The 15000-nt window shown below is 37.3% G+C and overlaps 2 protein-coding genes across 2 annotated transcripts in view; one reads left to right on the forward strand and one right to left on the reverse strand.

Annotated features, from left to right (window-relative positions):
* Positions 1-15000, forward strand: part of eIF3l (eukaryotic translation initiation factor 3 subunit l) — a 248904-nt gene that overhangs the window by 102197 nt on the left and 131707 nt on the right. The gene's annotated exons all lie outside the window — the stretch shown is intronic.
* Positions 1-15000, reverse strand: part of LOC136832068 (uncharacterized) — a 74860-nt gene that overhangs the window by 41981 nt on the left and 17879 nt on the right. The window contains exon 2 of the mRNA XM_067092677.1: positions 207-314. Coding sequence (XP_066948778.1) covers positions 207-314 — 108 coding nt within the window. The remainder of the gene's footprint in view (positions 1-206; positions 315-15000) is intronic.

A 15000-nucleotide genomic window follows, 5' to 3' on the forward strand; every position in this document is an offset into this window, starting at 1 on the left:
TCAATTCTTCTTACGCAGCAGATGCTGCGCAGTTAGTTCATCTCAGCAACTACGAACTTATTTCTTTCATTGGTATTCAACATCCACACATGACTGCCATAAAGAGTTGGTTCAACAGTCCCTTCGTACATTCCACCCTTGGCAGCCAAAGACATTCTGTGTGTGTTAGTGCCTATTTAAAAACATATATACAACTTCCACTATACCTGTGTTATGGGGCACGTTCTCCCTCCACTCCAGTGTCAGGGACGTCGCATTCTTGAAAGCCGGAACAGGGCCCCATTCTTCGCCGATTTGGGGCATGCGACTGGACCCTTTTTTTTTTAAGAGAAGAGGAACCTCATGTTAATTGTGCTGATTGCATAGTTTCTTAAGTAAAACGAATATTAAGCCAGTTAACGGAAATATAAATACCGTGGACACACCATGCAGATTTTTAAGATATAATGAAATAATACCTGGTGCAGCATAAGAAATACAGTGCAAGATATACCAACATCTGTTAACTAAGCTGATTAATCTTATGTAACCACATGTGAATTTGGAATTAAAAGAGACTACACATCAGTGGCTCACTTTACTTTTTCTGCAATAGCTGATGGACCGTAACCCCTGCAAGATGCCGCAATAGTTATGATTAACTGAAGTCACGATGAACCCTTTTAATGCTGTAATTCGGTAATGAATTTCAATACGAATAGCTTCTTAAAGCAGTGATTAGAACAGTATGAGACACTGGGTCCTCTGACTGAGAAACAGAGCTGCTCCTGAGGTCGAATTCTGCCAAATTTTACCATCTCAAGGCATAAAGTCTAGGAATCAAAGACATCAAGTCATTACTGATAAAAATAGGATGTTGCTTGTGAAGAAATAGGGCTGAAACCAATAAGCAATTGAAATTTAGTATTATTTTGGATCAGTGTCAAGTGTTAAAAAATGGCATTGTGATATAACCCAAAATGATGCTTTCACTTCTTTGAACCACTGAAATATCATGCTGATTCTTGTGATACAAATTCTAGGACCTCTCCTAGAAGTTCTTGTTTTGTCATCACTTAAAATAGTCATTCTTACGCATTCCAACCTAAGTCTTGTGACCAGAAACAAAGATAAATCTGTGATGATGGAAGAAATTAAGACGTAATACCCTTCACAGTCATCTGAAATTTACTGTACAGTATTCAGACCAGTGTTTATGTGTGCTGAGAATACTCCCGGCAGTGAACAGAGCAGTCCTCTGGTTAGTGATACACGTATCACGTATCAGGATTTACACACACAGCCTCAGTAGTCGAGGCTTCATGATCATGTTCCCACAACAATTCCAGCCGCGCCTTTGAACCCAAGCCCTTTAGGAGTGTCTAAAAGTTCCCTCCGGTATTCAAGTCAACTTAACGGGCGTCGCGGACGATCCGCTGTAGGGTTTGGCGGGGGGAAGGGGTGGGGGAGGGACCTCAGGAGGAATGCAGTGGAAGGAGACTTACCTCCTACCTCTTCTCCTTCGCTGCCTCCTTACCTCAACATTCCCTTTGGAAACTGTTCAAGGGTTCCTTCTAGAACCGGGGCATCTCAATCCCTTCTCAAAACTTGACATTTGATTTGCTTAGCACCATGGCGTCGCATCGTCAAAATTTAGAAGTAAGTGCGCACGTAAACAGGTTTTCTCTTATCCAGTTTCTTTTGACGAGGAGTTTTTATGAGGTAAACTGGAAAATAAACGCGATTTCTGTAATACCCACATTTATAAATCATGTTATTTGTTTTCTGCCAAGGACTTTCCAAGAACAGAAACAATCGCAGGCTAGATATTCGCCAGATTTGGCAGTATTTACTCTGACCCTATGTGTAATTGTATCATTCTTAGTTTCCCCCTCTTTGCTAACTTTTATCTGGTTCTACTGCGATCATTTTCGAAGGCTGTAAATCAAGTTAATAAGCAGATCAATACTTTGAAAACACTGTTATCAAATAGCTCCCTGCTCCTGGTCTTGCCTTTAAATAAATTCATGAGAGTTTTTCATTTTAATTCATATTGGATGTACATGGCAGAGTGAAAGGTGCATATTTATGTATATACATACAAGCATACACATATACATGTGTGTGTATTTCACATCTCGTTTCGTTGTACATTTCATCATCTATATATTTATATATATTGTATATATATATATATATATATATATATATATATATATATATATATATATATATATATATATATATATATATATATATATATATATATTTACTAAGAATTCGACTGCAAAAGTTACTACCATTTTCCATAAAGGGATGGACTAACACAATCGAAATGAGACGGTGAAATGTAGAATTTTGCAACGACAGGGGCGGATTCTGCATTTGACATATGTTTCTCATTTTTTTCCATTGGTGTGACTAAAAGGGCTTAGAGAACGTTATCCCCGCCCCCTCACTGAGGAGGGGGATTGGGAGGGGTGGACGTAATGCCTCTATCATAGGGAAGAAATATGTGTGTTGAGTTTCCACCTCCTACTTAGGGTCCCAAAATCAGCCCTCTCCGCCCCTCGAAATGATTTTGGGTTTGCGTGAAGTGAGAATTAGAAAGGGTAAAAAATAGGCCTTTCATTTAATCAGCGTTATCTTGGAGGATTCAGAATCGTGGTTGTAAATTTTGGCAGGAAATGCAACGTGTGTTTAAGTAATTCCAATGAATATATTTGTTTTCAACGTTGCCTTCGTTGTATCTGTGGCCCGTAATATAATCATTATTTTTCTCTCCGTTGTGTTCTGCGATGTCTTGTTTTCATCTCTTCGTGAGTGAAGGTATTACGATAAAGTCATCAGTGCCTTTCATGCTATTATGCCATCCTTTAATATGAAAACAAAGCATTTATATATAGACAAAAAAAATTGGGTTCGTTTTAAAATTACAGTATTTTTTAATGTGAATCAATTTAAAAACTCACGTTTCTACTTCTGAACAGATAGAGGTAACGAGGCAGGTTTTTGCACACGTGCTCTTGTTTGAACACCTAAAATTAAAAGATTACCCAAGATTTAATGGACCCGAAGATTCATTTGTAGTTAGTCATCTCCTACTATAGTTGCTTTTACATTTTTTCTAGTTTTTGTGCTTCGTGATTTGGTATTTTGTTGTTTTTATAAGACTTTATTTTATTCGTACATCATCCTCTCTAGTTTTCTCTGTTTTTTAACCACCACTATATATATATACATATATACATATATATGTATATATATATATATATATATATATATATATATATATATATATATATATATATATATATACATCATACATTACTGTACACAGGTGAAAAATAAGACACATATGTATATCTGACCGGTTTTCGACTTTATTTCCAAGCCATTGACGATGGCTTGGAAGTAAAGTCGAAACATCATCATTTTTCAGAGACTGGTGTTAATGTATAATGAATGCACATTGACAAAAGTTATTATAATCATATATATATATATGTATGATAAATGAATATATATATATATTATAATATATATATATATATACTGTATATATATATGTATGTATATATATATATATATATATATATATATATATATATATATATATATATAATTTTTGCGCGTTTGCTGTTCCTTTCTCGTAAAATACTTACGCAAGTTTTCAATTTACTTTCGATTCAAATTCAAGTTTTGCCATCACATCATTTAAGTTTTCAGAAATACACATACTTCTATTTATGCACATTTCATATTTCTGTTTTGTTGCTAGCAATTATAAAAATGAAACGCCAAATTTTGGAAAAAGACAAAGTGACGGTGATCTCCAAACACTTAACAACTCGCTTATTATTATTATTATTATTATTATTATTATTATTATTATTATTATTATTATTATTATTATTATTATTATTGCATGGTAACCCGCTGTGTAACTCTACGGGATTATCCCCCGTGTTTCACTACCTTCTCTTCTACAGAAGAATAAAGACTATGCTGCTTATGTATTTCCCTTTACCAAAATACGAACACTGGTTTTAGAAGACAATACAAAATTGACTCAAGTTATGCAGCCATCCTATCTAACATGAATTATTATTATTATTATTATTATTATTATTATTATTATTATTATTATTATTATTATTATTATTCAGAAGATAAACAAACTTTATCCAAACTTCCAACAAATATTAGTTTTTGTTTTTTCTAACACGTGTATAATCTTATCGTAACCTCGCCCATATAATAATGGTCCTGAAAGCTTATCAATTACCCAAAGCCCACACAAGCCCAGAAGAGAAAGCTTCATGAACTTGTGATGGCAACAATCCCGACCACGCCTTTGATCCGAAGTTCCCCAGGGCCGCCTACTAGTTTCTTCGATGTTAAGGTAAACTTAGCTTTATGCTGTTGATGAAGAGGGGAGAACGCTGCTGCTACCACTGGTCTGTCTGTCTGTCTGTCTGTCTCTCAGATACAACACGGGATACTAGTACTCTGCTATAATTAAGTCTCTCTCTCTCTCTCTCTCTCTCTCTCTCTCTCAAAACACGACATACTAGTAATCGTCCGTAATTAAGTCTTTACTTACCTCTCTCTCTCTCTCTCTCTCGCTCTCTCTCTCTCTCTCTCTCTCTCTCTCTCTCTCTCTCTCTCTCAAATTCAGCACAGTTTATTAGTGGTAATTAAGCATCTCTCTCTCTCTCTCTCTCTCTCTCTCTCTCTCTCTCTCTCTCTCTCTCTCTCTCTCTCTCTCTCTCTCTCGTTCTTCAGGAATTCGCTGGTTTTCTCTGAGGGACCCTCAACCTTATCCCCAAGTATTTACTGAGCTATCAAGCTTCCGACCTGTAATCCCCTTGATTTGACACTCGTGAGTAAAATATGAAATTTTGAATTATGACAATTTATGATGCTATTAACCTTTAACGTCATAAGAAAGTGATTCCAAACACTTGGTTGAAATTGCAGTGATTTCATCGTGCTGTTAATTATTCCATGATCTCTCTCTCTCTCTCTCTCTCTCTCTCTCTCTCTCTCTCTCTCTCTCTCTCTCTCTCTCTCTCTCAAGGATTTTAAAACGCGTTGTTTGCACGTCTTAATGAACTATTGTTTTTATAGATTGTATGATTGTTCATTTACTTGAGATTTCTTTTTTCTTTTGGTCTTTTCTTCTATTATTTGTAAGCCTCTTTGCATTTTAATTGCATTATAGACTTGCTTAATATGAATGTTTGTTAGTTTTAAGTAATAATAATAATAATAATAATAATAATAATAATAATAATAATAATAATAATAATAATAATAATAATAATATATGAATACGATGCACCTGTACCGACATTTAACAAATAATGACGTGGGGACACTTGAATCTCTCTCTCTCTCTCTCTCTCTCTCTCTCTCTCTCTCTCTCTCTCTCTCTCTCTCTCTCTCTCTCTCTGAGAGTATGAAGTATTTAATGTAACATGGATGATGAGAGACGGGCAAATTGCAGGTTGCATGAAATGCAGACAGAACGTGGGCTATATTCATGTCCGAGAGAGTGCAAGTATTCCATTGCATAAGAGAGAGAGAGAGAGAAAGTCGATTAATCCAACGACGAGACTGTGGTGTCCGCTTTTCGATTCTGATTTTCGAATACCCTAAGTGTGCATCTATGTCATAGAAATATGTCGGAAGCTTATCGCGTGATATCAAGTCCCCAAAAATTAAATTAAGATTTTCTAAAAGTTAAAGTAGACGTTAAAAAAATTAAATTAAAACTTTCAAAAAAATTAGTTTAAGACTTTCTAAAAATTAAAGCAGACTTTAAAGAATTAAAGTAGACTTTAAAAAATTAAAATAACAATTTCAAAAAAATTAAATAAAAATCTTTAAAAAATTAATTTAAGTCTTTCTAAAAATCAAATACTTTCTAAAAAATCGATTAAAAGTTTCTAAAAAAAATTCAATTAATAATTTATAAAAGTTTAATTAAGACTTTCTAAAATAATTAAATTAAGACTTTCTAAAAAAAAAAATAGATTAAGATTAAAAATCCAATTAAGACTTTCTAAAAAAATAAATAAATTAAGACTTTTGAATAGAGAATATTCACAAGGTTTAGTCTTTAGTGCCATGAACCCTTTTGTACAAATGGTAACTTTTCTTTATGTAGACGCTGATCATTTTAACAGGGTTTTGTCTCTTATGCTATAAATTATGTAGGAATGTAGAAAAACTGGTAAAATTTCATCGTATCTGAGGATAAGAATTAACACAGGGCCAGTCCTCTGAGAGCAAGAATCCTTTGAAAACCTAGATTTGTTTAGACAGCTTTAACTGAATTGGGAATTATGAACTCCACGCGTCCTGTAAAATGAAGACAAATAACTTTTTCTCATATTCAAGTAAAAATTTTTCTTTTTCGCTGAGTAGAGAGTCACAACACCTCGTAATCACGCAAAGGTATGGGACATTAAGGCTCTCCATATTTCCACTAAGTGACTTATGCTATAAAGGAGGCGATACCTCCTCTCTGCGGTTTTCCGTTCCAAGCAGAGTATATATGTATATGTATATTTTCCCCCGAGGGAAAACAGATTATGCGTATCGCATCGTATCTGCCGAGAAGGATGAGGATAAACCCCGTCGTATATTTGGGATTCTTTAGAAAAAAAATAGGAGATTAGCCTGTGGCCATTTACATGAGAAACGCCGGCGTCCCTCCCTCCCTTCCATGGGGAAATGGCAAAAGAAAATGTTGGGAGTTCGGCAGAAATAACAACATTGTGGTTGACTGGACTTTCCGGGAGTAGTAGGTTTGGTCCCATGAATTCTATGGAAGCTTTTTTTCGCGATGGGAAGTCATTGTTGATTAGCGAACTTGGCAAAATGCCTGGTTTGTATCTGTGTGTGTGTGTGTGTGTGTGTGGCGTCAGTTGCCGTCCCACGTCATCTGATATTTTCATGAAGAAGAAATTTCTGCTTAAATAAGATAAATACTCATACATCGTGCATAAATTAATATAACTCAAATCAAGCGCTGCTTGTGGGGTTGTCTGTTCAGCCATAATCGAAGAAATAAATAAAACAAAATCAGAAATAGAACAGTATAGAAAAGAACAGCTCTACTCTGGCATCTTGAGGTAAACATTGGTATAGGCTATGCAAACGTCGACCATATTTTAAGGTAATTTCAATACTACTTTATGAGCCAGTTTTTGGCGTTAAGTTCGAAGATATTTCAAGACTTCGTTTCCACAAAAGATGTTAGCCCTGAGAGAATCTCTCTCTCTCTCTCTCTCTCTCTCTCTCTCTCTCTCTCTCTCTCTCTCTCTCTCTCTCTCTCTCTCTCTCCTTCGCAAAGGAAGGAAATGCGTCGTTAATTATGACTGAGGAACTATGCTGTCTTTTTCTCCAACTAATTACCTACTTCCAGAGGGGGGGGGATGCTTCTGACAGCTTTCATCTTGAAGGAATCAATTAACCAAATGTGCTTACAGTTACGCATGCCATGTACTTATATATCTTTGTATATATATGTATATATATATATATATATATATATATATATATATATATATATATATATATATATATATATATATATATATATATATATATATATATATATATATATATATATATATATATATATATATATATATATATATATATATATATATACATGAAGGCAAATGCCACGAAGGAAAGTGAAACAACGGAGTGGTGCTAGGTCTTTCGACTTAATGTCCTTTACTTAGCAGACAGGTTTTCAGTTAAACATACATACACAAACACACACACACACATATATATATACATATATATATATATATGTATATATATGCATGTATGTATGTATGTATGTAAATAGTAAGCCTATGTACATTAATAAAAGCTTTACAAAGTAAAATAAACTTGTTTATTGTCGGAAATAAGCAGAAAAGTTAATAATAAAATGAACTGACACTTATGTACACATTATTAGAACGAAATTTTAACATAAAATGTTTACTAGGCTACGAGATTCTCTCTTTGACGGAAGGGTTACTCTCTCTCTCTCTCTCTCTCTCTCTCTCTCTCTCTCTCTCTCTCTCTCTCTCTCTCTCTCTCTGCGACCGAAGGGAGAGGAATAATCCCTCAATCTCGGTGGTGTAATATATGTGTTGAGTTTCCTGGTCACATGAGGCCAATTGTAAAGTTACCAATGATTTCGGTACTTTTGATAAAATTTTTAAAATGTCCTTTCTTGAGAGAATAGTACTTTATAAGTACACCGATATATAATTGCACTTGTAGGAAAACAGTGAACCTTTTTTTTTTATAATTCTTCAAGTACATAAAACTGTAACTCAGTATTTGGGTGAAGCATCTCTCTTCCTTCACAGTTATTTTCGTCATGTGCATCGGGCCTGGGCAGTTGAAAAAGTGGTTTGTGTTCCTTATTACCTCTAAGATATCCTAAAGAACGTGAAAGACTTCAATCTTCCCTTCAGTACAGATCTAATGAATAAAGACAGACCTATACATACATACATACATACATACATACATACATACATACATACATATACATACACATATATATATATATATATATATATATATATATATATATATATATATATATATATATATATATACTGTATATATAGCATAGCGCATATTACCTTGTCGAAAACCGCAAGTTAGTGAATGCTTCTTAGAGAACTGATCACTCACGTCTGTGACACCCCAAAACACTCGACTAACTTCCTCATATTTATTGTACTGCTTAAGTCAACAGAGGCATGCTACATTCGTAAAGAATCACACCTTGCTGTTCTTTTCCTCTCCCTTTTGCGAGTATCGAACACGGCTTCATCGGTTGTGAGCAACCATAACGCCTAAAGGGAGAGAGAGAGAGAGAGAGAGCCTGTTGAAGCTGAGAGACTCTCTGGAGACCGCATCAGCATACTGAAGACCAAGGCCAAGAGAGACAACGTCTACCCAATTGGGTGGAGTCGCCTCCCACCTGGGGTACCTACGTAGGTGATGACGTATCTTAGAGGTACCTGCTCATTACTGTAAGTCACCTGCTGACGCAATAATGAGGTAGACAAAGCTCCGCCTACGTGGGGGATTTGTGGAGAAGTGAGCAGACCTTCTCTTTCTCTTGGCCTTGCTGAAGACAATGTTGATCCCTGAATACGGTCGGTATCTTTCCGTTCAAACTGAAGTCAGGTCAAATATTTTACCTCCCGGTGGTAATTCTCGAATCTGATCTGCTACGACGTGAAGCTGAGAGCATTATCCCCTTCAGTTTTCGAGTGTTGACCGTCTTCTGAGCAGCCACGGTGACTGCGGTGATTTCCTTGTCAAATGCACCTCCTCTTGTTGAATTAGTGACAGGCTTTTAGCGAGGTTCAGATTATTCCTCACTCACTAAAGGTTGATAATAATCATATAATGTGTTTTTAACTCGTCCTTTGGTTACTGAATATTTCCTTAAAAGTTACATATACTGTATTTCTTTTTACTCCGTTTTGCATGTCTAGTGAAATTTATTAATGAAGGCGTTTTTGAAACCTAGTGAATATAACTCTCCACCAGGTGTTATTTAACTTTATGTCCTGCTTATCAAAACTGTTACCATTTTAGTGGAAAATAATCAGTAGATTATTGCCGATAATTATAAATTAGGTCCCGTAGCACTTAATTGCTTGATCTTATTTTATATCTAATTTTTTAGCTTGTGAATAACTAACTCCGCTCTATATATAAGCTCTCGTCTCGCTTATGTGCACGTGCGATTATTGTCATGACTTCGTAGTGAATCAGTATTGATGACAAAAGGCAGGCTACCGAACCTTTTAAATAGTCTTGAATTAATGTGAATCTTTATTTGTTTGAACAGAAGCGTTGCGATTGCTCTCTCTCTCTCTCTCTCTCTCTCTCTCTCTCTCTCTCTCTCTCTCTCTCTCTCTCTCTCTCTCTTCGCTTGAAGGAAAAATTATCCCGCAGTCTGGACATATAATCAATGTTATTAACTTAATTATTTATTTTCTTCTCGCTTTTTATATCTTTCCACATGGCATTCAGCTCTGTGAAAAAATGTTCTTTCCAAGTCAATGCTTGTTTCATAATAATAATAATAATAATAATAATAATAATAATAATAGCAACAGCAACAACAAGCATTTTAACTCGACACACCTGTGGAACGAAACGACGCCGGCATAGTTCAGAAACGGGTCAACACCGCCGGAAAACAACTAGGGCGTAACTTCGAAAGAATTCGCCTTCAAAGAGGTCATCATCACCGGCCCGGTATTTGTAACAGCATACTTCAAAGTGACTCAACGGAGCACCAATTGAAGTTACCATCCTCGCCGTGTGGCTCCGGCGTTGCTACTCAATCAAAGGGGCTGGACCGAAGTCCATCCGAACATTCCTGGGGCCTTTGAGGGATTCGTGGAATGTTAAGGGAGCCGTTACAAAGGCAAATCCCGACTACTATAACAGCTACTACTACTACTACTACTAGGATTGATAGGAGCCCTTCCAGTTGCAAATCCCGATTACTGTTGCTATGAGGATTGATAGGAGCCGTTCCATAGGTAAATCCGGACGACTACTAGAATTTATATGAGCCGTTCCAAATCCCGACACCTACAGCTATTATTATTAGGATTGGTATGAGCCGCTCCAAAGGCAAATCCCGACTACTGCTGGGAAAGATCCGCACTACCAGGATTGATAATAGCCGTTCCATAAGGAAATCCTACTATTACTAATACTAGGATTGATAGGAGACGTTCCAAAGGCAAATCGACTACTACTACTACTGCTAGGATTGATAGGAGCCGTTCCCATGAAAAAAAAAAAAACTAGTTGAAAATCAGTTTTAAATTTTTAGTAGAATTCTTTCTGTGCGATAACCAATATTTTGTTTACCTGACGTCGCAACGCCCATGGTCATCGACGCAATTCCCAACAAGGCAAAGAAGGCTTTTGAAGTCTACAGAAAAAAAAAACAACCCGAAGGAAGCAGAAGAGAGAGAGAGAGAGAGATTCTGAACTCCATAATAAGCGATAACATTCTGAGGTGAGCCATTCCTTCCCTGGGTCTATAAATTGCGACCTGAACGGACCCTTGTGCTGAAGCGCCGCTTAATTTACGGCCCAAAGTGAAGAAGACATTACCAGAGGAAGAAGAAGAAGAAGAAAAAAAACAAAAGAAATACGGAATGCGAAGCGCTGCTGCCGCCGCTATCAGCGCTAAAAATTATGACAAAATTAATCATTGTAGATTAATGCCATGGAAGGCGTTGGTGGGGAAGGGGGAGGGAGATGTGTGGCTTGGGGGAGTGGGGAGAGGGATATCAGCTACAAAATGGAGAAGGCGGAGATACTGAGGAACACAGCAGGAGGAGCTTTAGTTTCGTCTTAAAGCCGTTGGGGTAAAACTAGAATTTGAATTCCGGTTAATTCCTTGCATTTGTTCTCTGGTTGGGCCTGTGCTTGCAAAAGTCAGTCTTTCAGATCCCCCAGCTGTGCATTCAGAATTATGACGTCCTCGGTTTTCCCAGAACTCTGTGTTCATAGATTATATTGTCATAATAATTTTTACAAAAGACAGGTCACTCTTTCAGCTCCCCCATTCGCGTGTTCAGAGTTATAACTTCTTCTGTTTTCTCATAATTTTAACAAAAGACACTTTCGCAAACGACAAGAGATACGAACGCGAGAACTAAATAAGAAATGTTATAGAAATGTGGTTTCGTGAAATCCGCACCACATATGTCGTGAGTGCCTCCAAATGCCAGATGCATAACAAACAAGTAAAAAATGCGCCGAAGTTTCTTCGGCGCAATCGAGTTTTCTGTACAGCGTATAATCAAGGCCACCGAAAATAGATCTATCTTTCGGTGGTCTCGGTAAAATGCTGTATGAGCCGCGACCTATGATAACCACGGCCCGGTGGCGGCCTGTCCTATATCGTTGCCAGGTGCACGATTATGGCTAAGTTTAACCTTAAGTCAAATAAAAACTACTGAGGCTATAGGGCTGCAATTTGGTATGTTTGATGATTGGAGGGTGGATGGTCAACATACTAATTTGCATCCCTCTAGCCTCGTAGTTTTTAAGATCTGAGGGCGGACAGGAAAAGTGCGGACGGACAGACAAAGCCGGCACAGTAGTTTCCTTTTACAGAAAACTAACAATATACGGTGAGCGATTCCTATTTCAAGGAAAGCCTGACGGTCAGGTAATCATTGCTTGTCTGTTTTTCGCCTTGAAGCCGATGACCTGATGACCTCATAAAATCTAAAACACATCGAAAGTTTCTTTATGAAAAGCCGCACACTTGGATCAATCTACAACTTGCCGGGTGGCAAATTCCTGAGATGTTGCTAGTATTGCACCAGCCCCGGTTTATTTTGCCATGCCCCTAGGTTAGGTTAGGATAAGTAAGGTTAGGTTGGGCGTGTGGGAAATATAATAAGATTATTTTCAAGAAAATTCTATAGTTCGTTTTTAAGATTTGGCGTCCCGCTTTTTTCAGGGAAAGGTCTTGGGAAAATGCTGCCGGGTGTGGCCGTAACAGTTTGAGAGAATGACGTACACGATCTAGTTTCATGCAATACCCGAGAAGCCACGCATTCTGGACCATTTAATCAGAGACGAAACCACTAACCAATTCGGACCATCGGACATCGATCAAGAAGCTCCGGTTGGCATGTAACGTCAGCTGCACTTCGTAATCGTGTAAAAGTGCTGACATATTCTGTCATGCTGATCTAGACTTCATCGGCGATTATCACGTCAGAGGCTGCTGCTGACAGCGTGAGCGATTAGAAAACGGCATATGGCTTCTTGGTGAAGGGCACTTGACGAGAATAAAAAAAGAATTATGTATTCTGTCTGAATTAGGGAAATGGATGTCCTATAGACTAACTGGGCCTGTGTTTAGAAGTATTATATGAATATGTAATATTTATACACACAATATATATACTGTATATATGTATATATATATTATATATATATATATATATATATATATATAAAATACACACACACACACACACACACACACACACACACATATATATATATATATATATATATATATATATATATATATATATATATATATATATATATATGTTGGCGATATAGTAGCCACCCCATAGCCTAGAAAGATGACCAGGTGTCTTATATGCCATGGCCTAACCAGGTTATACGTTTGCTCAGTCGTGACGATTTCCTGGTAACAATGGTGCTGGCAAATCAGTTTTCGTTTTGCTCGTTAATTAGCCTTAATTGGTGAAGCCTGAGTAATTGTTTTGAGATTGACAACATACGCTGTATTCTCTCTCTCTCTCTCTCTCTCTCTCTCTCTCTCTCTCTCTCTCTCTCTCTCTCTCTCTCTCTCTCAATTTTGTTCGTTTTCTAAAAAGAACAATTTACAGGTATCTCTTTAAAAGAATGAAAAAGGTGGCCTTGCATTTATTACATCTCTGAAAAGTAAGATAGTAAGTCTCTCTCTCTCTCTCTCTCTCTCTCTCTCTCTCTCTCTCTCTCTTTCAATATTGTTCGTTTTTTTTTTAAATTACGCTTTGCAGGCATCTTTTTTAAATATAACTAAAATGGTGGCATTGCATTAATTACATCTCTCTCTCTCTCTCTCTCTCTCTCTCTCTCTCTCTCTCTCTCTCTCTCTCTCCCTCCCACGTTTCCGGGTCATTGCTTTGACTCGTTGCTCTGGGGAGATATCAACGTGAGGTATATAACATCTGGATGTAAATGCTTCTCTCTCTCTCTCTCTCTCTCTCTCTCTCTCTCTCTCTCTCTCTCTCTCTCTCTCTGAAGGGCACGAGGGTAGTGTCTTAACGCAACATCTAGAAAAGCAGCACCGGAAATGCAGTAACCGAGTCAAAACTGAAGCAAATCATAGTATGTGACTTTAGGTATTATTATTATTATTATTATTATTATTATTATTATTATTATCTCCTAGGCTAGTGGGAGCCATAGCATACAGTGCACATAAATCCCAGATATTTTTCAGATCCTAAAAACGGTTAGTCGGCCTTACCTTGCCCAGGTCCGAATGAGAGATGAAACGTGAAATAGCTAGTCAGGAAACCAGTTAAACGTACATTACCGCTTGCCGAGCTGCCATTATTCTTACGGGCTGTTCCAGGACCAAGAGCAAAAGCTGGCATAAGTCCAGCTTATTCAGCAATAACAAGAGCAAGTCACTATTAGAGACATTTTCGGATGTCAGCTTCTCAGTCAATTCGTTCTGCATCTTTTGCTTTTTTTATTTTCAGGTTTATGCTATGACAATTGTATTTCCTGCGTATTGGATGTTTGCCTAAAAGAAATCAAAGTAAAACAATCATTCCAGATCTCAGACCACGCCTGATGGCCTTTCAGTAACCAATCCGCATTCATTTAGACCTCAATAGCCTATCGCCGCATTAATCTAAAATGATGAATAATGCCATTAGTTTTAGCGGCGACGCCAAAGCTTCACAGTCCATTTTTTCCCTCCCGATTATTTCTTCATTTTAGACCGTAAATTAAGTCGCAGCTCTTGGGCGCCGGGTCAATTAAGGTCAGGAGATATTATAGACCTTTGGAGTAATGGGTCTTGGCTGGCGTTATTTCTTATTTATGAACCGTAAGATTTTTTCTTCCCCCTCCCTTCTCACGGGGTTCGATCCGCCTCTCACGAATGTTCTGGAATTCTCTTCGCGCTTCTGTGTTTCCGGGCACTTATAAGCTTTATTTTTTCAGGGGCCAGTTTCTTCGTGGTTCGATGTCACTTGTCCCCGTTCCTTTTTTTTAAATGTCTTTTACTTGTCACGTGCGGTCCTGGGCTAGAAAAGGATATTAGGTAGGCCGTCCTGTTGGGCCCTTTGCTTCTAAAGATATAGCGGCAATGTATATTCTTGGATGAAACAAGCACCACTGTCATCATCATCATTATCATACCAGTAACCTTCTAAAAAAGTGAAACCGCAA

Source organism: Macrobrachium rosenbergii, chromosome 49 (assembly GCF_040412425.1).
Source record: "Macrobrachium rosenbergii isolate ZJJX-2024 chromosome 49, ASM4041242v1, whole genome shotgun sequence".
NCBI classification, from domain to species: Eukaryota; Metazoa; Arthropoda; class Malacostraca; order Decapoda; family Palaemonidae; genus Macrobrachium; species Macrobrachium rosenbergii.